The sequence below is a fragment of the Mastigoproctus giganteus genome, chromosome 7 (genome assembly GCF_048544385.1).
Source record: "Mastigoproctus giganteus isolate SK-2022 chromosome 7, ASM4854438v1, whole genome shotgun sequence".
NCBI classification, from domain to species: domain Eukaryota; kingdom Metazoa; phylum Arthropoda; class Arachnida; order Uropygi; family Thelyphonidae; genus Mastigoproctus; species Mastigoproctus giganteus.
Window position 1 is genome coordinate 43,218,816 of NC_143581.1, and position 24,931 is coordinate 43,243,746.

Genomic DNA, 24,931 nt, shown 5'->3' on the forward strand with positions numbered 1-24,931 from the left:
ATTCTCCATATATATTTATCTTCCAAGTGTCAGCCCAGGATAAATATTTTTTATTTATTGAGGTTTTTGTGGGGTATATAAAATCATAGTAGTTGGAATAGAAAAAGGAACCAATAGTTGACAGTTTTATTTCATATATAATTATTTTTGTTTACAGTGAATTATGTTGAAGCATTCCAGACACAAAGTGGGTTGATTTTCACAATCTTGACAAAATGTGTTAACTTTTTTTGCCTTCCGGTCTGCTTCTTTCTTTCCTTCTTTTTCAGAAATTTTCTAGATACTTTTTTTAAGCTTACCTTGCACCATATGCATCTGCTGCTATTACTACTAATAATAATAATGGCGCCTCCATAGCCAGGTGGGAAGGAGCAGCAGTGCGTAGCACACGCTTCTTGATTAGACCGGGGTTCGAGCCCATCACCACCAAATATGGAGGATGCGGAAAGGTCAGGGAATGACCACCGCATATCCCGGAGCAATATGGCCTTAGTTGCTAATGCTCCTAAAAACCAAACAACAAACAAACAACTAATAATAATACTTTTCATGTTTTGTCTTTTCATAAAAAAACAATGAACATGGTTAAAATACATTATTTTAAAACCATGAATTAATGGCAAATATATGTAAAATGCCAGATCATGGAATGATATATTTGCATCAAAGTGAACTGAAGAAAAATTTTGCAAAATTAGGTTTTTTTAATTCTCTCTTCAGAAACAGATGAGAAGAGTTTGTGACAGGGTAAAAGTTTTTTTTTTTTTTTTTTTTTTTTTTTTTGTAATGTCTATCAGTTTGTTATATATTTTTACAGGAATTAAAAATAGGCTTGGTGGGATTTTAGAACTTGCAGTTGATAGGTCAGTGGTATTAGACAAGTGGTATTATAAGAACAAGTTACTGCTATGGATAAAAGGATGATTGAGTGGGAGAAGACAGAGTGGTTTTCAGTGGACAGTGTTCTTCATGGACTAATGTTATTAGTGAAGATTCCCAGTGTTTGGTGCTGGGTCCTTTGGTTTTTTTTTTTTGTGTTTATTAATGATACTGATGAATAATAACTGCATTGGTAACACTGGGTAACAGAGAATTATTTTCATATATCTGGATCAAAAGTTTCATATTCTATAGGAAGTTGATCTGCTGATTCCAGAAATATCAAAATTGTCTCTATCAATCTCCACTGAAAGATATATTGAAATTTTAGTAACTGAATGACAAATTTATGGTACAATTATGTCATCTCAAAAATGAGTCTTAGTCATTTTAAATTATATAAATCATGTAATGTACCACATAAATTCTATTTTCTTAGAAATATTTGCTGCTCAGAGATTTTTCTTATATTTGATTTGGCTTTCCTTCTTAAGAAACCAGCAGGAATCTCCCATAATGGCAGTATCCCAGTGACCTTGGTTTGGTACCTCTTTTCCATTATGGATATGTACTGATGAAAGTGTTTTCCTTGCTTATTATCACTTATATCTCCTAAATTTTGAGGTGAAAAAAACTGAACCGGGATTGAAGAAAAATTTTCAAAGGCTGGCAGCCCATATCTTTATGATGTTGCTGTGAAGTTGAAACCAGTGATTCATAATTATCTTCTTTCTTTCCTTCAAAGAAATCCATGGGCAACTGCTTTAAAATTACCAAGATGCTAGTTCAGTATCCTGTAGCTTTGTTTCAGTATATATGAAAATTTCTTTTTTCAGTTTTGCCTATGTTAAATTGAGAAACACCTCCCTTAGGCATCACAATCAATTTCCTTCTTTATTCAGAGCATTAATGAAATTCTTTATTAATCCAAACTTTGTGTAAAGACAGAAGAACCTTTTTTTGGTTCAGTCAGTGGTATGTATTTTATATTACTTTTTCCTGTTAAAAATTCTCCCCTGCTTTCCCACCACTGCACAATGTAATGTTTTCTGTTGCATGAATGCCCCACAAACGTAGAAAGCAGTAGTATTTTGTGAAACCTCCTTGTAGACCAGCAAGTAATCCAGTTACCTTAAGACCGCCACAGACATTCAAAGCAAACTTAGTATTTTATTGCACACAGGATCTTAAACATATTTTCATGCCAACAGCATTAAGGGAGGAAATGATGATGGGAATGCATTTCTATTGTGCAAAAGAACTGCTTTTAAACTTAGTTTTCAAGCATCAGTAAATATATGTCATTCATTAGGATTGTGTTCAATGCCTAGTTTTTCAGAAGACCACTAATATCTTTACAGAAATACATGCTGTTTTCTATAATGAAATATTTTGAAAACACTTTGCAAGTGTTAAATTGGGAAACATCCACCTTAGGTATCATAATCCATTTCCTTCTTTATCCAGAGCAATAACAAAATTCTTTATTAATCCAAACTTTGTGTAAAGGCAGAAGACGACCCTTTTTTGGTTCAATCGGTGGTATGTATTTTATTTTCTGTGTGCATGTTTTTGATATGCTTTAATTGTAGTTCCTGCTTCAAGTTTTAATTCTGTAACCCAATTCTAGTTGTAACCTAATTAGGGAGTTCTGCTAGCTTTTTAGATAAGTTTATATTGTGAACTAAGTCATTCAACTCTTCTTGCTTAATTGAGTGCAATGCATCGTAATTTTCTGGTTGATAGTCCATATCTGTAATGGATGGTCCAGCAAAGTCTGCAATATAAGAATCCTCGCTATATTCATCACTGCTTCCTTTATCCTATGATTTGCGGGAGGAGGAAATCTGATATTAGCAGGTCTTGATTATGTGGAACAGGCTTTGTTACAGATGATATGTTATGATATTTGATGCTCTGTTTACTTTTTCTGGATGTCCCTGATATATCATGCAGAAATAGCAGTTGTCAATGTGATCACATGGTTCTCACTACACTATAGGAACAGCAAAAGACAAACTGGGAAAATTTTAATTTTCCCATTTAGTCATGTCCTCAGATTTGTGGTGCAGGTAATATAGCACATATGTGGAGTACAAGGAATATGCAAGTATACTAATACTGTACTTTTTATTTTCTTCCTCTGAGTTTTTGTTGTAAATTCTCCACATGCATAGCAAAAATTTCACAGTGATTCAGACATTTCCTTCGTTTCTGCTAATCATTTTAACAATTCAGTGCAATGCTGAGCAAAATACAGAGCAAACAAACAATATGCACAAGATACACAGATAAAATGTACACTTACTCTCACTAGAATTATCTTTCCATTACCAAGAGAGAGAGATAGGAGGTTAACAGACAAGGTTGAACAAAGTAATCCTCCCCAATATTACTGCTTGTATCTGTGAGCACATGCAACCATTATTTTCAAATTGAAGAAAGACAGTTGTAGAATAGATGTGCAGAAATTTGCGTTTAGCCAGCAGGTGGTTAATTGATGGAACAGACTTCCATTTTTTGTTGTGGAAATTGATAACCTAAATAAATTTAAGGCTGAGCTGGACAGGCATTTGGAACAGATAGAGGGGTGAAATGGGAGGGTTTTTTTTTTTTTTTTTGGCTGCTGCTGCATAAGCTTGCTTTCTTGCATTGTACGCCTCAGCTAATGCTAATTTTCAGGTAATAGGACAGGTCATTGCATATCTATTTCCGCAACAAAAATTAAAATAATTGCCATATCTATTTCCGCAACGAACATGAAAATCTGTATACGTAGGAGATGTGAGTGAAATTTAAAGAATTGTTTTCAAAATCTACACAAAAGTCGAATGCAAACAGATGATATATTATTGGGGATAAAAATCATGTTGGCCAGTGTAATTATCATTCTTAATTAGTAAGTTAGTATGGAAATGTTAATGAAAGCTAATGTTAGCATACCAAGATTATCTTTATTGTTTAGAATTAAATATGTTTGAAGATTGAAATGGTTTATAATGATGTTTTTTTTTTAAATTAATTGAAGTGAATGGTAAACATCTTTTCTAATTATTTTCAGAAATATATAACAAAAATACATAGGAATATTGTAAATATCAGCACACCGCAAATAATAATGGATGCACAGTCATAAAAAAAAAAAAAAAATCTGAGAAACTTCAGGATTTTTGCTGCTTTTTGGGAAATCCTCAAGTTAGATTATGAAGTTAAATTTTAAAATTTAAGTGTATTTTTTTATTTACTTCAGATCAACTTGATCGTTACTTTGTCACCTTACGTAATGCTTCACGGGAAGATCACATTGACATGATAAGCAGATTAAGGCTTTTGGAAGTAATTGAACTACGAGCTATGGGATGGAACTTTAACGAGAACATCTATGGTTATTATAAAAGAAAAAGTTTAGAAATTGAGGTAAATCATTGTGCATATATTTTGTTCTTTATGACAGGCATATATGTTTAGACATTTAACATAGTTTGTTTATTTATTTAGCATATAACTCTAAAATTGCAGAAGTAGAAAAACATAGCCATATCATAAAGTGTGTAATATGTTATCTGCTCTAAGTTTGCGTATATAGGGTTGGTCAAAAAAAAAAAAAAAAAAAATAGATAAAATCAGTTGCCACTTTATATGCATATTATAATTTTTTAGGTATATTCTCAAATGTGTTCAATGCCTATTAGCGTTAACATTTCTGTATGCATGTAATAACTCTACTTGCAATGAATGGATTTGTATGAAATTTTATAATTGGTTCTTTTTGAAAGTTTTTGTCAAGCCATTCCAAATTTAATTAAAATTGGAGAAACAGAAATCTTAAAGTAAGATTTCTATTTTAGATTCATGTGCAAATGCATCAAGTGCCTATTGTCTTTGCCCTATCCACTTTTCTGTCTACATGTAATGACTCCATTTCCAGTGGATAGATCTTTGTGAAATTTTGTATTTAGGTTTTTTAGAAAGAGTTAGCAAGCTGTCTCAAATTTCATTAATATTGTGCCAACAAAAATTTGGATTCCCAATGAAATTTGAGTTCCTTATACGTAAATAGAAATATGTTTTGTACACTTGCACTGGCTTGATAGGGAGAGTCAGATTGACATCAAATTTTCAGCATGTATTCTGTTCTTCCTTAGGAAGATTTTACAGTTTATTATGATTCTAACCCCCCCCTCCCAGAAAAGTCTTTATATATATGAATAGAAATGAAAGTACATTATTTCAGGCAATTACTCAAGCAATAAGTCAGCTTGACACCAGTTTTTCACTGCATTTTCATTGGTTCCTGGGAAGATTTTAGTTCCAATTCAGATTCCATGGCCCACCACCAGTTTCCCCTTAAAGAAACACTCCTGTTAATCAGCATTCTCTGATTCTTTCAAAATTTTAGGACTTATTTAAAATGTTTTGAGGGATCTTTGTACCAGATATCATATCAGTAAATTAACCCATATTTTCTGTGCATTCATTCCCCTCATTCAAAAAAAAAAAAAAAAAAAAGTTATACATAAATCTTGCCTCATTGCTATGTATCATGTAATAAGGTTTTCATGAACTTCTTCATCACCATATTGAAGTTTTTAATCCCTGATTTTTATTATTTGATAATCAAATTCACCTAATATGTAACACAATGCATATGTTACTGAAATTGTTTCATTTCATACATATCATGGGTTATCCTTATACCATAATTACTGAAACCCTAGAAATTCTTTTTGTAGCAATGGTACAAAAATAATTTTTGTAAAGATAATAAGATAATTTCCTGTAAATATACAGGAAAGAAAAATCTATTCAAGCACTGCATATGTCAAAGTGGCTGCTTTTTGAAGAGTTTGTTATTTGTTAATTTACTGAATTTTTAGTATTATAGGCAAATGGTGCAAGAGACCAAGCTTATAAAGCATCAGCCAAAAAAAAGTTTTGACTTAGGATTGAATTTGAAAGTGTTTCCAATTCTGCCCACACACAATAGGAAGGTAGGAAGGTGTACACGTTGAGAGCCCTGTCAATCAGTTGGCCCATGGAGAGAATGTGCAAGGCTCATGGGGTAGATTTTTTCTTAACTTGGTCTGTGCACATTAATAGGAGAGACTGTTTTTACAGGGATGGGATACACTTGAATAGAAGGGGTACAAAAATATTTGCAGATGCTATCAAGGCACTGATAGGTGGGTCAGAAAATTGCTAGCTTGAGGGATACACAGACTAATAGCTTAACTAGAGCTGCAGGCAGAGGTGAAAGTGATTCTTGCACTGCTTCTATTGGAATGAGGAGCAGTCTGGAGAGCGAGGTGTCTTGGACTTCAGGCCTGCTGTGGGTCATCATGAACCAAAGAAATACATGTATTGTATTAGGGTAACTAAGTGTAAGAACATGTGCATGTATACTTGCATGTACACTGACGCTAGGAGCATTGTAGTTAATTTGATGAATTTGAAGTACTGATTAAGTCATCAAATGCAGACATTGCAGGAATAAGATAACTCAAACATAAGCAATGCTGAATTTGAATATGGGTAGTACAAAGTATACAGAAAGGACACAGGACAAGAGAGGTGGAGGGGTTATGTACCTAGATAACAAGCATATTAAATCTAAGGTAGTGCATCCAGTTGATATGGGCGACGAGTGCAATGTTGAGTTAGTTTGATGTGAAATAAGCACTGGGAAAACAAAATCGAGAGTAGGAGTGAGTTATAGGCGTAATGCCTGTGATGAGTATACCAAAAAGCCATACAGAAAAATAGAGTGGACCAGCAAATCAGAATGTCTCATAATGTGGATGTTAGCTTTCCAGATGTTGATTGGAATTTGTGGGTTGGTAACTCATACACTAGCAAGACTTTTGTGGATTTCTTGGATGACTGTTTTTTTTTTTTTTTTTTACAGCAGCAGCATGTTAGAGAGGTGACAAGAGGAAGCAATACTCTTGATCTGATTATCAGCAGTGATTCTTCATGCATTAAGAATCTGCAGGTAAAAGACCCACATGGTGACAGTGATCACAGTGTATTAATGTGGAATTTAATTAAAGACAACTACTGTCAAGGGTAAAGAGAAAGGCTTTTGCTTCTTTAAGGCTGACTACAGTGGGCTCACAGTTTTTAAATTCTGTGCAATTGGACCAAGTGATGAAATTACCAACAGCAAATTCTAAACGGGAAGTAATCAAAGTAGCTAGTAGGCTTTTCATACCAACGCAGAAATGCTGTTCAAGGCTTAAACCTAAATGGATGTCAGATGAACTATTGAGACATGTGGCATAGAAGAAAGGTGCGTGGGATGCACATAAATTATCAGTTTATATAGAAGCCAATGGTAGATATAAATTAGCTGTATTCAAGTCACAAGGGAGGTTAGGCAAGCTAAGGCAGATTATGAAAAGTCTTTGACAAAGAATGAAAGAAAAACAGTGACGACTTCTATGCTTATATTAACAGTAGAAGGAAGGAGTTGAATCACATTGGGCTATTTGATGTCAGTTCGTTAACTGTTGATGACCCTGCTCAGGTTCTGACAATTGAATAGGCATTTTGCATCTACATTTCACACATGAGGAATTCCTTAGGGAAGGGGATGTCAGAAGCTTATCAAATTCTAACTTTATGATAACCGAAAGGAAATTGGAGGAGAAATTGTTCAGGATGGATATAAAAAAAAAAAAGCAACTGTGGTGGATGAAATTTATCTAATTATATTAAGGTAGGCAGTAAAGGTGGTAAGCAAACCCTTAGCCATAATTATGAGAGCATCCTTGGATTTAGGGGAGGTCTCTATGGACTGAGATGTGCAAATTTATCCTCAATTCATAAAGGGGATCAAAAGGTAACTGGAATAATTGCAGATCTGTTAGCCTAACATCTGTTCTAGGCAAAATAATGGAATCACTTGTTATAGAAGTAATTGCTGGACCATCTGGACAGGCATGCAATTAATTATAATGCAATCACAGCATGAATTTGTTAAGGGGTGGTCTTGTATAACTAATCAGATAGTTTACTGTGATGCAGTGACCAAGGAACTAGATGCAAAAAATAATTTTGACATCATGTGCTAGGATTTTAGGAAGGTTTTTGATATTGTTGAACATAAAAGGCTGCTTACAAACTGGAGTAATGTGGCATCAAGGGCATGTTACTGCTAAGGATAAAGGGATGGTTAAGTGGAATAATACAGTGAGTAGTTATCAGTGGGCATGCTCTTAATGGACTAGTGTTGTTAGTGGAGTTTCCCAGAGTTCAATGCTGGGCACATTGTTGTTTTCAATATTTAGCATTAGCATTTAGCATTAGTAGAGGCATATGATGCAAGAAAGCAAGCTTATTCAGCATAAGCCAAAAAAAAAAAAAAAAAAAAAACACACACCACTCCCATTTCACCCCTCCGTTCGCTCGAAATACCTGCCCAGTTGAGCCTTAAATTTGTTTAGGCTATCAACTTCAACAACAAGTGATGGAAGTCGGTTCCACCAACCAACTACCCGCTGGCCAAAGGCAAATTTCCGCACATCTATCCGACATCCGTCCTTCCTCAATTTGAATTTATGCCCTCTGAGCTGATTATTCTGAGCAAGATGAAGAATCCTATTGGCATTGAGCATGCTCAAACCATTCAAAGCCTTATACACCTCTATCAGATCACCTCGCCGGTGCCTAGTCTCCAGACTCTGTAATTTGCAAAACTTAAGCCTTTCTTCGTAAGAGCAACCCTTTGTTCCATTCACTAATCTTGTTGCCCTTCTCTGTACCCGTTCCAGCAGCTCTACATCCTTCTTGAAATGAGGCCTCCAGACCTGTATACAGTACTCAAGATGTGGCCTAACCATTGCCTTATACAAGGGAATAATCACCTCCTTATCCCTGCTAGAAAAATTCCTGTATATCATTGACAAGACACCATGAGCTACTCTTGCAGCTCATGGTGTCTGCACTGCTCAGAGAACTTCATATCTGCCTGCACAATTACCCACAGGTCCTTTTCATTCTCCACCACTGTCAGTGTAGTACCGCAGAGTTGATACGTTGCTCTGGGGTTACTGTTTCCCATATGTAGTACTTTACATTTGTCAATGTTAAACTTCATTTGCCACCTCTCAGCCCATCTGTTCAACCTTTCCAGATCCTGTTGCAGCAGCATAGCGTCAGTGGTGTCCTTAACAACCCTGCCAACCTTTGTATCATCTCCAAACTTGGACATTAAACTTGATATCCCATCATCAATATCATTCATAAACACCGAAAACAACAACGGACCCAACACTGAACCCTGAGGAACTCCACTAATAACATTAGTCCACGTTAAGCAGTGTCCATTGATTACCACTCTCTGTCTTCTGCCACTCAACCATCCCCTTATCCATAGCAGCAATTTGCCTCCAATGCCACACTGCTCCAATTTGTGCAGCAATCTTCCATGTGCAACAGTATCAAAAGCCTTTCTAAGATCCAAATATATAATATCAAAGTTATTCCCTGCATCCAGTTCTTTTGTGACTACATCATAGTATCCAATCAAATTGGTCAGGCAAGACCTGCCCTTAACAAAACCATGCTGCATCTGAGCTATAACTGAATTCTTGTCTAGATGATCCTGCAGTGCTTCTTTAACCAGTGCCTCCATTAATTTACCTGGAACAGAAGTTAAACTAACAGGTCTATAATTACTTGTGTCAGCCTTTGATCCTCCTTTGTGAATTGGGGTTACATTTGCACATCTCCAGTCTATGGGTACCTCCCCTGAGTCCAAAGAAGCTCTCATAATTATGGCTAGGGGTTTGCTTACTTCCTTTGCTGCCTCCTTTAATATAACTGGATAGATCCCATCCACCCCAGGTGCCTTTTTTATGTTTATCCTCAACAATCTCTCCTCCACTTTCCTCTCAGTTATTACAAAATCATCCAGCTCACTGCCAATGTTTACTTTACCTACATCATTCTCCTTCCTGAATAACTCCTCATGCGTGAATGTAGATGCAAAATACTCGTTTAGATTGTTAGCCACCTGAGCAGGATCCTCAACTGTTGAACCATCAATATCCAGTGGACCAATCTGATTCATCCCTTTCCTTCTTGAGTTTAAATAGGTAAAGAACTCTTTTCTGTTTTTCTTCACATCCTTTGCCAAGGATTTTTCGTAGTCTGCCTTTGCCTGCCTAATCTCCTTTGTGACTTGGTTACAGACCAACTTATATCTATCATAGGCTTCCATGTCACCCATTAATTTGTATGTATCCCATGCATTTTTCTTCTCTGCCACATGTCTCATTAGTTCATCTGACAACCATTTAGGCCTAAACCTTGAACAATATTTCTTAGTTGGTATGTAAACCCTGGTAGCCTCCAAGATTAGTTCCTTGAATGCTTCCCATTTTGAGTTTGCTGTTGGTAACATCATCAGTTGGTCCCACTGTATAGAATTTAAATACTGTCTCAGACCATCATAGTAGCCTTTACAAAAACAAAAACCCTTCCCTTTACCTCTGATGGTAGTTACCTCCTTGAGTAAATCCCACTTCAACACACTGTGATCACTGCCACCTAGTGGTTCATTTATCTGCAGATTCTTAATGCATGAAGAATCACTACTGATAATCAGATCAAGAGTATTGCTCCCTCTTGTTGCCTCACGAACATGCTGATGTAGAAAACAATCATCCAATAAATCCACAAAAGCCTTGCTAGTGTGCGAGTGACCAACCCACAAATTCCAGTCAATATCTGGGAAATTAAAATCCCCCATTATAAGACTCTCTGATTTACTGGCCCACTCTATTTCCCTGTACAATATCTTATTATACTCATCAGAGTCATTAGGCCTGTAGCACACTCCTACTCTCAATTTTGATTTCCCTATGCTTATGTCACACCAAACTGACTCGACACTGCCCTGTCCATCGATGTCGACTGGCTTCACTTCCTTGGACTTTGTGTTTCTTAACTAATAGCATAACCCCTCCTCCCCTCCTGTCCTGTCTATCCTTTCTGTACACATTGTATTCCCCAAATTCCAGTTCCGCATTCCTTATATCTGTGTGACACCACGTCTCTGATATCCCAACAATATCTGCCTTTGATGTTTTGAGCAATACCTCAAATTCACCAAATTTATTTACCAAACTCCTAGCATCGGTGTACACGCAGGTATACATGCACCTGTTTCTATTCTTGGCTACCCTAACACAACCCATGTGTTTACTTGTACCGCAATGACTCCCAGCAGTCTCTGAAATATCCTGCATCTTGTTTTTCAGGCTTCTGCTCATTTCAATAGAAGCAGTGCAAGAATCATTTCCACCTCTGCCAGTGGCTACTGTTAATCTATTAGTCCTTGTATTCCCCCCCCAACTAGCAGTTTTCCGACCCACCTAACTCTGCCTCGACAGCATCAGCAAAAATTCTTGCACCCTTTCTATTTAAGTGTATCCCAACCGCTCAGTGGGTGGGGAGGAGAGGGGTGATAAAATCGCAAGCGAGGATGTTTCTCGCTAATCCTTGTTCAGTATGTGTTATGCGCTTGTCATGAAAGATTTCATCTTTTGCTTTTAATTTATGTTCTTATAAATTGATATGCTTATAAAAGTAATAAATCTACCGTTTTGCAGTGTAAAACAGACTTTCGAGTGTGTTAACGGAACAAAGTGACTTTTTATTGTGGACAAGTTCTTTCTAACCCGTACAAAAATTTGGCTGCGAATAAGGGAAATGTGAAAAGATCAAAGAAGGTGATGACATTAGCGAATAAAATTGAGTTATTAAACAAAATTTCTAATGGTGAAAGTGTCTCCTCAGTGGCAAAACATTATAAAATCAATGAGTCAACAGTACGATCAATCAAGAAATTAGAAGGAAAAATCTGCCGTAGTGTCCGTGAAAACACTCTAATTGCTTCAAAAATTTGCTCTGTAACTCGTGATGTTAAATTAGAAAAAATGGAAAAACTTTAAATCTGTGTATAGAAGACCGAACTCAAAATAAAATTCCGTTAAGTTCACTCATCATTCGTGAAAAGGCATAACTCCTTTATCAACACTTTAGCGAAACTGGTGTAGTACTGGCAGGATAGGTTTTCTAGCTAGCAAAGGCCCTGGATTGAAAGATTTGTTTGAAATTTCTAATAAATATTACACTTAATATTAAATTGTTTCTTATTTTCATTTCGATGCCTTATGCTTGCATTTCATTATGTACTGTCTATGTACATATAATACATACATAGACAAAATTTTAGACTAGTTTTTCTTATATATTTCATACTTTGGAACAGAACCCCTTTATTACTGTTGGAGCCATAACTCAGTATTTGCATTTTCAGTATTCGCAGCATTTCTCAGGAACATAACGCCCACGAATAGCGGGAGTTTACTGTATACTTCTAGCATTGGTATACATGCAAGCATACATGCTCCTATTCCTATTCCCCCTAACACATCCCATATACCCACCTATTTCACAATGACTGCCATCCGTCCCTGAAACCCTCAACACCCCTCACTCCAGGTCGCTACTTATTCTAATAGAAGTTGTGCAAGAATCACCTTCACCTCTTCCTGCAGCTTCTGTTAAACTATTAGTTCTTGTATCCCCCCCCAAGCTAGCAGTTTTCCGACCCACCTAACACTGCCTCGATATAATCAGCAAATATTCTTGCATCCTTTCTATTTAAGTGTATCCCATCCCTGTAGAAGCAGTCTCTCCTGTTAACAAGTACAGACCAGGCTGAAAAAAATTCTATCCATTGAACCTTGCACAATCTTTCCAGGGCTGAATTGATCGACAAGGCTCTCATCATATACTCCCTTCTATCATGTCTGGGCAGAATTGCAGACACTTTCAAATTCAACCCTAATTCCTGGCTTTTTTTTCAACAGTGACCTGTACTCGTTAAGTAATTCTGCCGATCTCCTACTCTTAATATCATTAGTGCCAATGTTTACAACTATATCACCTTTTGTGCCCTTAAAAGATGATATCTGCTCTACAACGTCATCAACCTTTGCCCCTGGCAGACATACCCTGGTCCTGTTCCACCTATCCTTTTTACAAAGCATGTTCCCCGTTTCCCTGACAATAGAGTCACCAACAACTACTAGTTCCCGTGGGACCAGCGCATTCTGCCTTGGGGGTTGCCACTGCATTGCATGATGACCAAGTGCAAGCTCTGTCGTTGATGTGGGCAGTTGAGAGCTTGATGGGCCCCTCAATTTATATCCTTCGGGGCATTCACCCTGTCCAAGCTCTCATATAGGCCCATAACAACACTGAGTTGTCGCCTGATTTCCTTACACTCCTTACATCGCGTGCACACACAAAGACATCCCCCATGGCAATATCATGTTCCGTTCCAGAGAGTTCAGCAAACATTTCACAAGTTGCACATTTTTTTAGGCTGTGATGCGTTGGAGAATCGCCTCCCTTAGTTCTCCCCCGAGTCACAGCACTCCTGCCACTTTGTGCCCGTTGCTTTGCTGCTCTAGTTTGGGGCATGATATTTTAAATTAATAAGATCAATATGTTAAATTAATTAAATGTCAATACTACGCTATATAATAGAAACAATGAAGCGTATTAAGCTATATAATTATACATTAGAGCTACCTAGTTACCTCAATTAAAAATTTGAATTCCCTACCACTATATACAAAAACAATGGCTGCAAGATTTGAACGAAATAACAGTTTTTCATATATTAAGTAGCAATTCACAAAAATTCTTTATCTAAATTAAAATAAAAATAACCAGCGTAACTATAACTATAAGACTACGTATAAAGTACAATATAAAATAACAATTATGTAAATAAAAATGCAAACACTTATCGCTTTTTCGGAGCCTGTAATTCACAGCTGTAATTTGTAAAGAGAGTCAGTGCCCTCTCTTTAAAACTGAATTTTGAATCATTCTGGTCAATTAGGACCTTTTCCTTTATTGAAGACGTTTTAGTATACTTATAACATTATAATATAGAGCTGCAGCATAATTAAACTAGGCTTGCCATAGATGTCTTTGCTGAAGCAAAGAGATGTTTGTGTGCATGCATGCGCATTTGTTTATGTATTCATTATATATTGAAAATATACAATTCTTTTTAGTAGAGTGAATGCTCTACTAAAAAATTTGAATCAACCATATCTGAATTATTAATAATAATTTTAAACATTTCCTGTTAAATATAAAGGTATTTGTTAAATGATTCACAATTAGAAAAAAAGTTACTTTTTTTTTTAAGGTCCCATCGCATTTGCCTACTTCATTTCCTGTTACAAATACAAGTCAAACTAATATACCAACTAGTGTTATACCCCAGCCAAGTGTCACTCTTGCTCAAGGTGAAGTGCTGAAATCATCTGGAAAATTTGCTAGACCCACAAAGTTAGTATGTGGTGTACTTATTTTATTTACACTGAAACAGCAAATGTATAGATATGGTTTTAATGGTATCCATTGGTTAATGAAAGCTCATTATGAAATTTGGAAATTTTCTAAACAATTACAGAATTTATAATTATAAAATTTTTAACATGGCTGTCATAAGGCATTGATTTCAACGCATATTGTGTATAACCAAGAATAACCACTCTATTTCAGAATCTAGTGGACTTGGTGCAAATTGGCTTAAGTTGCCCATGCATAATTGAAAATCAAATCAAATCAGAACCCATGGATATCTTATTATATATTGCACAAGACAGTGGGCGACACCTGGGGGACCTATTTCATCATTCAGTTATAAGCAGGATCAGCAAAATATATATCGGCTATGGTGATTTGTGCTTAAGTTGTATGAATATTTATTGATTTTGTTTTATTACTCAGATCATTTTGTACTTAAAGAATTATATTTGTTCTTGGGCCTGATCATAAATTTTAAAGCTTTATGAACTGCAGCAGTGTATTATAAATAAATAAAAACAAACAGTTCATAATCTGCCATTTTTTAGCATTCACATTTTGTGTATAATAAAAGTACTGGTCACAGTACTGTCATAAACACTGCTGCAAGGGATATTTATAATTACCATAAAAGAAATAGAAAACTGTTGTTGTTCATAGCATTTATTTCATTTAAATATTTTTTTCATTTTAAGAGAGCCTGCAGTCTTGCAGAAAATTATAACTGATAATTAAATATGGATGTTTTAATACAGAAAATTCCTCAGTACTTCAATGTCAAAGCATATAGTGTTAATATTAATAGTAGCAAATGATGCAAGAAAGCAAGCTTATAGAGCATCAGCCAAAAAAAAAAAAAAAAATCCCACTTCACCTATCCATCTCCTTCAATAATTTGTCTAGTTCTTCCTTGTATTTATTCAATCTATTCACTTCCACAACAACGGATGGAAGCTTTTTACAGCAATCACCTACCTGTTGGCTGAAGGCACATTTCTGCACATCTGTTCTTCAACCATCCTTCCTCAATTTGAATTTATGTCTCCTCCTGTGCATAGTCTTGAGCAAAAGGAAGAATCCTATCAGTATTGAGTTTGCTCCATCCATTCAAAGACTTAAACACCTAAATCAGATCACTTTGCAGGCATCTAATCTCCAGATGCTGCAATTTGCAGAACTGAAGTCTTTCTTGGTAAGAGCATACCTTTGTTCCTCTCACCAATCTTGTTGCCCTTACCTCTAACCATTCCAGCACCTCTACATCTTTCCTAAAATCAGGCCTCCAGACCTGTACACAGGACTCAAGTTGTGGCCTGACCATGGAGTAATTACCTCCTTATTCCTTCTAGCAAAATTCCTGTATATATCATTGACAAAACCCAATGCACTATCCTGGCATCCTCTCTGCACTGTTCAGTGAACTTCATATCAGACTGCACACAGTTACCTCCAGTTTCTTTTCATTTTCTATTAAGTGCATCACCACACAGTTGATATGTTACTCTGTTATTCTTGCTACCCATATGTAGTGCCTTCCATTTTTCTTTGTTAAACTTCATTTGCCACTTCCTAGCCATTTGCATAATTCATCAAGATCTTGTTGCAGTAGTACACTTTAATCACTGTCATTAACCACCCTGTGAATGTTAATATCATCTGCAAACCTGGGCATTAAGCCTGATACATTAAGCCTCACAAATGGCCCTGAGTGCCAAGCGATTTTCTTACTGTGATAATAGAGTGCTCTTTAAAGTGATATAGTTTTGTTTCTTTTCTAGTGTGCTTATTGGTGGATTTCCAAGAAAGGAAATCCACCTTTCTTTTCTCAGTCTTTATATTTATTACTAACCAACTCCTAATTTAAACAAGCGCTTGGTCACTGCTGGTACCGCTCCTGCCTCCATGTGCTTGGGCCGGTAACCTGGGGGGGGGGAAACCAACCCTCAGGGCTGAAAGGAGCAGAGATGGAAACAAATGAATTTCCATGTTTAGAGAGCCAAAGAGCTCTCAACAAACTGACAATCACGATACTGATCATGACTTCTCTGTCTCAAAGAGAATGAAGAAAGACACTGGCAAACAGGAATTACCAGCATTCCTGATTATACATTCTCTGTCAACGCAACCTTTCGGCAAGTTCTCCCCCTTCATCATTCAGAGATGTCTCGAACATGCTGCAGGTTCACCAAAAATGGTGAAACGTCTTCAATCTGGAGATTTGTTAATAGCGACCACCAATTCTAGACACTGTGAACTACTACTATGTCTGACATCCTTGAGTGGAATCCCAGTTCAAATCACACCACATACCACCCTCAATTCTTGAAGGAGTGATCACTGAATAGGATTTATTGAATGACCTTGAAGGCGAAATAGTTCAGCAACTTAACGAACAAAACGTCAATCAGGCAGAAAGGATCATGATCCGAAAAGATGGCAATTTAGTCCCTACCCGGAGTATAATTTTAACTTTTAGTTCTCCAAACCTACCATCTTCAGTCAAGGCAGGATATTCAAATTGTTGCGTTCTGCCCTATATCCCGAACCCTCTAAGGTGTTTTAAATGCCAGAAATTTGGCCTTTCCCAGACAGCATGCCGTGGAGATGCAACTTGTACAAACTGTGGGTGTAAAACTTATACACAAACAGAATGTAAGGCACCAACTCCACAGTGTCCAAACTGCAAAGGCAACCATCTGGCATATTCAAAAGACTGCGACCTCTGGAAGTTGGGGAAAAAAATACAAAAATATAAAATTGAAAATAAGGTTTCCTTAAAATTAAGTATGCCAAAAAACACCTATGCTTCTGCTACTTATAGTCACCAATCAATAGCATGTCAGACGGAAGTGACCATTCCTCCAGACACATCGATCTCCAACTGGGCTCGATCAGTCCTCTCTGTCCAGCATCCGTCTCCACCAAACGTAATAGACCAATGCAATAATACCCCACTAACAGTTCCATCCCAGAGTCTTCCCCATTGTCAAGCAGTGGATAATTTGCAGAAATCAGATCCTGTTGAGGCGAAGCAATCACATCCATCAAGCATGGACACAAATGACATAACCAACCAAGATCTGCTTGAAACACATGCAGATGGTGATATGGAAAAAAGCAATGACTCAGAATGCCCTAATTTTTCAAGAAAAGAAAAAACTCAAAAGATGTAAACAAGCCACCTACAAAAAACACAGACTCAACTTCCACTCACAAAACTAAATAATGGAACAAATCATACAGTGGAATTGCAGAGGTTTTCACAGCAATATTGATGATATCTATGAATTAATTCACCATTTCAAACCTGCTGCCATGTGCCTACAAGAAATGAATTTAACACCAAAAATATCCATTTAAGTCAAAAATTATACCATCTTCAGAAAAGATCAATCTGAAACTAACAGCCCCCATGGAGGAGTAGCTGTATTTGTGGAATCACGAGTCCCCTCCAGGCGAATTCCTTTGAAAAGCACCATTAGAAGCTGTTGCTACACATGTAGTTATCGGTATCACATTGACAGTGGTCTTGATATATCTTCTGCCAAACCATCTATGCACATTTCAGGATCTGGAAAATCTTATTTCTCAGTTACTGTCTCAGATCTCTCTATTAGGAGATTTTAATGGACATTATCCATTGTGGGGTTCTCTGGTCTCAGATGGATGTGGTGAACTTATTGAAATGCTACTTGATAAAGAGAATCTGACACTGTTGAACACTGGCTTACCTACCTACCTACCTACCTACATCCATTTTTCTATTGGGTCAAGCACTGCTATTGATCTCTCAGTCTGCTCTCCGATCCTGTTCCCAACCATAGAGTGGATAGTGCATGACAATCCTCTAAACAGCGATCATTTTCCGCTGATTTGTAGCATTCAAACCACCCATTCCAAACAAACAGAAGCAAAAATTAAATGGAAATTTTCCAAAGCGAACTGGACAAAATTTACCAATCGTATATCTTTTAATGAGGATATCATTACGTCTTCTGCTATTGACGCTGCCTCCGAATATATTACAAAGCAGATACTAACAGCTGCAACAGTCACCATCCTACAGTCTCAAATAAGAAACCATTGGCATACCAATCATTGATGTAATGGTGATTGCAATAAAGCGAAAAAGGGAAAAAAATGCAGCATGGAATACCTTCCGCAAATATTCCACCACTGCCAACCTTATTAACTTCAAGAGACTGAGAGCCAAAGCTCGCTTTATCCGGCAAAAGGCCAAAAAAGATTCCTGGGTAAAATTTGCCTCCTCAATCAACAAAGATACTGATACCCGCATAATCTGGGAAAAAATAAAGAAGCTAAGTGGAAAATATCATGTATCACCTTCTCCTATTATTAACTGGAATGGGAAGGAGATCTCCTCTCCTGGAGAGATTGCCAATGCCTTAGGAACTGTGTTCTGTGAATTCGCCTCAAGCGCATATCAACAGTCTTTCCAAAAAATTAAAGCTGAAACTGAGAAAAGGAAACTGAACTTCAAAGCTACATGCCATTTATCCTATAACCAACCATTAACAATATCTGAACTGAAAGAATCTATATATACCTCAGGAAACAGTGCTCCTGGCCCTGACGGAATTTACTATATAATGCTTCAACATCTCAATCAGAAATCACTATCTTCATTGCTTTAACTTTACACAGCGACTCCGTAGCCAGGCGGGAAGGAGCAGCAGTGCATAGCACACGCTTCTTGATTAGACCAGGGTTTGAGCCCGTCACCACCAAATATGGAGGATGCGGAAAGGTCAGGGAATGACCACCGCATATCCCGGAGCAATATGGCCTTAGTTGCTAATGCTCCTAAAAACCAAACAACACACACACGCTTTAACTTTACAATCGGATATTCTCAGAACATATGTTCCTCACTGCCTGGCAACATTCTTATATAATAGCTATACCGAAACCTGGAAAAGATCATTCGATTCCACACAATTATAGAACAATCTCTCTAACCAGCTGCTTGAGTAAGACTGGAAAAAATGGTTCACCATCGTCTCACCTGGTATCTTGAATCCCGAAACATAATCAGTAACAATCGGTTTGGGTTTCGAAAGAATAGATCTAGGGAAGATCCTCGTGACAAAAGCTGAATCAATCGTAAGGAACGCATTCATCAGAAATCAACATCTCGTCATGATATACCTTGATATAGAGAAGGCTTTTGATACCACATGGCGATATGGCATCCTAAGAGATCTTCATTCTATTCATATGAGACGGCATTTACCATATTTTATTCAAAGCTTCCTTCGACACAGATCTTTCCAAGTTAAGTACCGGCAGATTTTATCTCAAACATATATACAAGAAGAAGGAGTCCCACAGGGCTCTTTTCTTAGTACCACTCTGTTCTCACTATGAATAAACAATATCACAAACCGCATTCCAAACACCGTTGACTCATATCTCTATGCAGATGACCTTACCATATCCTGCAATTCCCAGAATATGAACTATATTGAGAGGCACCTACAAATATCCATAAACAACATTGTATTATGGATGGCACAAAATGGATACAGACTGTCAAGCCACAAATCTACAGCCATACATTTCTGCACAAAGCACAGAATGCATCCTGAAACTGATTTGCACTTGGCCAATCACCCTCTACCAATCATGAACAGCATTCATCTTCCAGGAGCACATAAAATATCTAAGAACCACTTGCGCAAAGAAAATGAATATACTCCGGGTCAACTCCAGTTCACCTTTGGGTGCAGATCGTTATACCCTGCTCCACTTATATAAATCCCCAATTAGATCTCGGCTAGACTAAGGAGCATCTGTTTATGACTCAGCTAGGGAAAAGCACCTTAGCCCGTTTTGTGCCCATCCAACATTCTTCTCTTAGGATAGCCCTAGGTGCATACAGAACATCACGTTCAAAGTCTTTATGTTGAGGCTCACGAACCTCCACTTGGCATCAGAAGAAAGATGTTGCTGACGAATTACTCAGCTAAAATTAAAAGCCTGCCTACTCATCCTGTTTGGCCACTCTTGCATGATCCTCAGTGGAAAACCCACTATACAAATAAACCCAGAACAATTTGGCCTGCTGGTATCAGACTGCAGATTCTAGCAGAAAGCTGGAACATCCAATTTGATATTATCCTCAGAGAATCAAAAGATCCAGATCCCCCATGGACTACCTTCACACTTTCTTCTAATGAATACTTTGAGCAATGGGGTAAAGGTTCCATAGCAAAGATTAACATTCAACAACTACATTATGCTCATACACAAAAGGACTCCCAATTCACCAAGATCTATACTGATTGTTCAGGGGCTCACATCTGGTGAGTATGGGCTTGGCACACCCAGGGTCCCGAGCTGGATATCATCATTCTTCTTTTTCTTGGTGATTCCCTTCTCTCTCTCTCTCTCTCTCTCTCTCTTGGGGTAATTCAGAATTTTTTTTTTTGGGTGGTGCAGCATAAGCCTCAGGCTTCTTTGCACCATATGGCTAATAATAATAATAAAAGTCTGACAATCAAGTGGGTGCAGCTGCTGTCTTCCCTAATTCAACTGTCTCGTTTTCATTTCCAGCCGAATGTAGCAGTTATATTGTTGAGCTTCATGCCATTAAGCTTGCTCTGAAAAATATCTCACTGCTGTCAATAAATAAAAATATAATATATACTGATTCACAAAGTGCTATTTTAGCTTTGAAAGGCACTTCCTCACCTAACAATCCTTTGTTAAAACTCATAAGACATAAGCTGATGCAGCTTCATGAGCATCAACAAACTTGTCTTTTCTCGGATTCCTGGCCATAGTGGTATTCCAGGAAATGAATGTGCAGATAATGCTGCAAAGCATCCTTCCAACATAGCCTCAACAAATGATCTAGTCCCATATCCTGATTATAGACAAAAAATATGGAGAACATGCATGGAACAATGGACACTTCTGTGGAAAATGCAGACAAATAAGCTATTTAAAATAAACTGGAACCACAATTATGGACTTCTAGCCTTCGTAAAAATAGAAAAGAAGAAGTAATCTTAGCCAGAATCCGAATAGGTCACACTTGCCTCACCCATCTATATCTGCTTACAGGGAATGATCTTCCTCAGTGTTCACACTGCTCACAACCACTTACAGTAAAACTTATACTCCTTGAATGTAGCTTGTTTAACAATGTCCGATGAATGGCTTTTAGTTTTGTTTCAGATCTGCAACAACCTCTGTCTCTCAATAGCATCATAGGTAAAGAAGCAAATCTCTCTAAATTCTTTTTCTATTTAAAACAAATTCAAATGTATGACCGTTTCTAACTGCTGTACAAGCAGTTCCTATATATAAAGTCAATTGATTTGGGAGGTGCAATATGGCTTAAGTTGCCCTTGCATCAGAAAACACCACAACACAACAACCCTCATGAATATTATTAATAAATACAGAAAACAACAGACCCAGCACTGAACCCTATGGAACTCCACTAATAACATTAGTCCATGAAGGGCATTGATAACCACTCTCTGCCTTCTCCAACTTAACCATCCCTTTATTAGCAGTAACTTTCCCTAATGCCACTCTGCTCCAATTTGTACAGTAGTCATTTATGTGCAACAGTATCAAAAGAATTCCTGAAGTTGAAGTATATGATATCAAAATTATTTTTGTATCCAGTTCCTTTGTGACTGCGTCATAGTATCCATTCAAATTGGTTAAACAAGATCTACCTTTAACAAACCCGAACTGTGACTGAAGTATAACTGTACACCTGTCTAGATCATACTGCATTACTTCTTTAAAGCAGTGACTCCATTATTTTCCATGGAACCTAAGTTAAACTAACAGGTCTGTAATTACTCATTACCCTTTAATCTTCTTTTGTGAATTGGGCATACACACAACTTCCATCCACAGGGACCTCCCCTGAATCCAAAGTGAACCCTTAGCCATAATTATTAGAGCATCCAAAGATGCTCTCATAATTATGGCTAAGGGTTCACTTACCTCCTTTAATATAATTGGATAGATCCTATCCACCCCAGGTGCATTTTTTTATGTTTAACTTCAACAATTTCAATAATTTTATTGAAATTTAAAGTGAAAATGGTGTTTTTTGTTTTTCAAACAGTTATGTTTGAGAAACATAAGTTTTCCAAATTTTAAGCCCAATTAACATCAGGCTTAATATTTGAAAATTCTGAAATGCTTAATAGGATCTATTCCTGTTTGATTCAATAAACAGGATCTATTCCTGTTTGATTCTATAGAAAGAACACTGGCTACCTGAAGGAATTCTTCACCATGACAGTTTGCTCATGTTGTATTATGATAACTTAGCAGTGTCAAATAATACAAGGAAGCGAGCTTATACCGTAACTGCAAAAAAAGAAGAAAAAAAAAAAAAAACCTACCTGTATTATCTACCATCCCCTCTGATAACACTGGTCAGCAAAAAACCTTCATTTTTTTCACTTCCTATTATAATTCAGGGTGATTCAAACACTTTCTTATTTGCTTTTTATAATTGTCCATTGGTGTCTCCTGTACGAGATTCCAACAATAGTCTGCCAACATATTTTTACCATTTTCCATGCTTTCTTTTTTTCCATTTGAGCAATATCTTGGTGAAATCTTTCACCGTGTTCTTTGGAGACTGCTTCCAATTTTTCAGGAAAATAATCTAAATGGGAATGTAGGAAATGAAGCTTTAACAACATATTGCCTCCCAACTCTTGTACACTAAAATTAGCTCATCCACAATTTCACTGTAATTTTCTGATTTCTCATTGCCTAAAAAGTTCCAGCAGACGGTATTGAATGCCTTCCAGGCTCTGTTCTATTTCTGTAGCATTTAATTTTTTAGTGAATTCCTCATCTTGGAATAGCAGTTTGATTTCAGGACTCACAAAAATTCCCTCTTTTATCTTGGTCTCACTGATTCGAGGAAACTTTTGCTTCAAACAGGAAAATCCTTTGCCTTTTTTGTTCATCACTTTCACAAATATTTTTGTCAAACCTAGCTTGATGTGTAATGGAGGTAAATGGATTTTTGACTTATCCACCAAAGGTGGATGTGCTAACGTTTTCTGGCCTGGTGTTGTTTCCGAACTGTGTGGCCATTTTTTTCCCTTGTAGTGGTAATCTTTCACTCAGCTGTCCCACTCACATAAAAAGAAGCAGTATTTAGTGTATCCAACTTGCAACCCAGTCAGCGACACTACCACATTTAGGTTGGCGCAGATATTTCATTTGTATTTTTAATGGTATAGTTTTTGCAAAAGAACCTGTAGGTTCTCATACATTTTTTTCAAGTGAACTGCATGGGCCTATGGTATAGATGGATACTTTTTCCGTTATAGAGTAAAACTGCTTTCAATCTGACTTGCTTGGTGACTTGCTCTAGATATAACTCTCGTTAATTCCTGGACATCATTATAATAAACCAAAGCACCATTCATGGAGTAATAGATTGTTGTGTTAGATTGCCTCTTCCTATAAAAAGACACAGCAAGGTTCCACTGCTGAAGCCATGATCCTAGTAACTGAGCCTTGGTTTTGGAAAGGTTCAGATCTTTGACCAAATTGTTCCATTCTGCCTTAGTGATTAGATGTAGCATTGCAGTATCAAGGGTTGAAAAGTCTGCATCTGTACTCGTTCTGGATTCTGCATCTTCTCGAGACTCCTTTTCCGATTGTGAATCAGAGTCAAGTCCATAAGTTTCTGGTGGCTTTGACACTTGCATTTTATCATCGTGAGGAGCCTTAGAGCAGAAGGTGCTTGGAGTACTCTACTTTATGCTTGGATTTCCCAGAAAAACCAAAATATTGGCCGTACAAAAGTAGCAATTGTTTATGTGGTCTCGATGTTCCCGCCACGATACAGGACAACAACAACAATCAGTTTATGACTACTTTCTAAGCCAGCCTATTAATGGCCTTGAACATGAGCTAGAGGAAATCTTTGGAGCCCGTACGATCTCTGACCTTACATCGAAAATAGAGTTCATAGGCTTTTCTCACAAGTTGTGACAGTGGCTTCCACTGCGATTTTAATACCACTTCTCTGCAAATGTACCAAAAGCTATCAGGCTTATTTCGGCAAGAATGTGACATATTTCATGTACAGTTGGGGTATGCACACATAAGAACACAATTAGGAAATTGTAAATTTTTTATTTCTAATCTAAACACAGTTCACGATTTATACTAATGCACACAACACTTGTTTACAAACACTAATTCACTAAAACACTTTTTCACCACTTGCTCTCTGGAAACGTACACTTTTTGAAATACAAAACTGCTTGCTTGGTGGGAACCCACTTGTATATTATACCAGTAGAAAAGTTTCTAGAAGGCTCACATTGCTTCTGGAGAACTCCATGGAAAGTTTTAGAATCTTCCAGAAACTTCCCAACCTTTCTTCTGCATGGAACGATATTCTAGAACAGTGCTTCTCAAACTGTCTGTGGTGAAGGACCAGTTTCTTTTATTTCCAGTCCGTTGCAGACCAGTACTTTGTAAAATTCAGTAAAAACAAATTACTAAAAAAAAATGAAAAATCACTTGTCATAGACCAGTAATAAACAGTTCATGGACCGGCACCAGTCTACGGACCACACTTTGAGTAGAACTGTTCTAGAACATTCTCTAATGTTGC

The 24,931-nt window shown here is 37.1% G+C and overlaps 1 protein-coding gene across 4 annotated transcripts in view; it reads left to right on the top strand.

Annotated features, from left to right (window-relative positions):
- Positions 1–24,931, top strand: part of mxt (Eukaryotic translation initiation factor mextil) — a 322,652-nt gene that overhangs the window by 48,320 nt on the left and 249,401 nt on the right. For all 4 annotated transcript variants that reach the window (XM_090377627.1, XM_090377628.1, XM_090377626.1 and 1 more), the window contains exons 4-5: positions 4,130–4,296; positions 14,120–14,262. In XM_090377627.1, the coding sequence (XP_090233753.1) occupies positions 4,130–4,296; positions 14,120–14,262 (310 nt within the window). The remainder of the gene's footprint in view (positions 1–4,129; positions 4,297–14,119; positions 14,263–24,931) is intronic.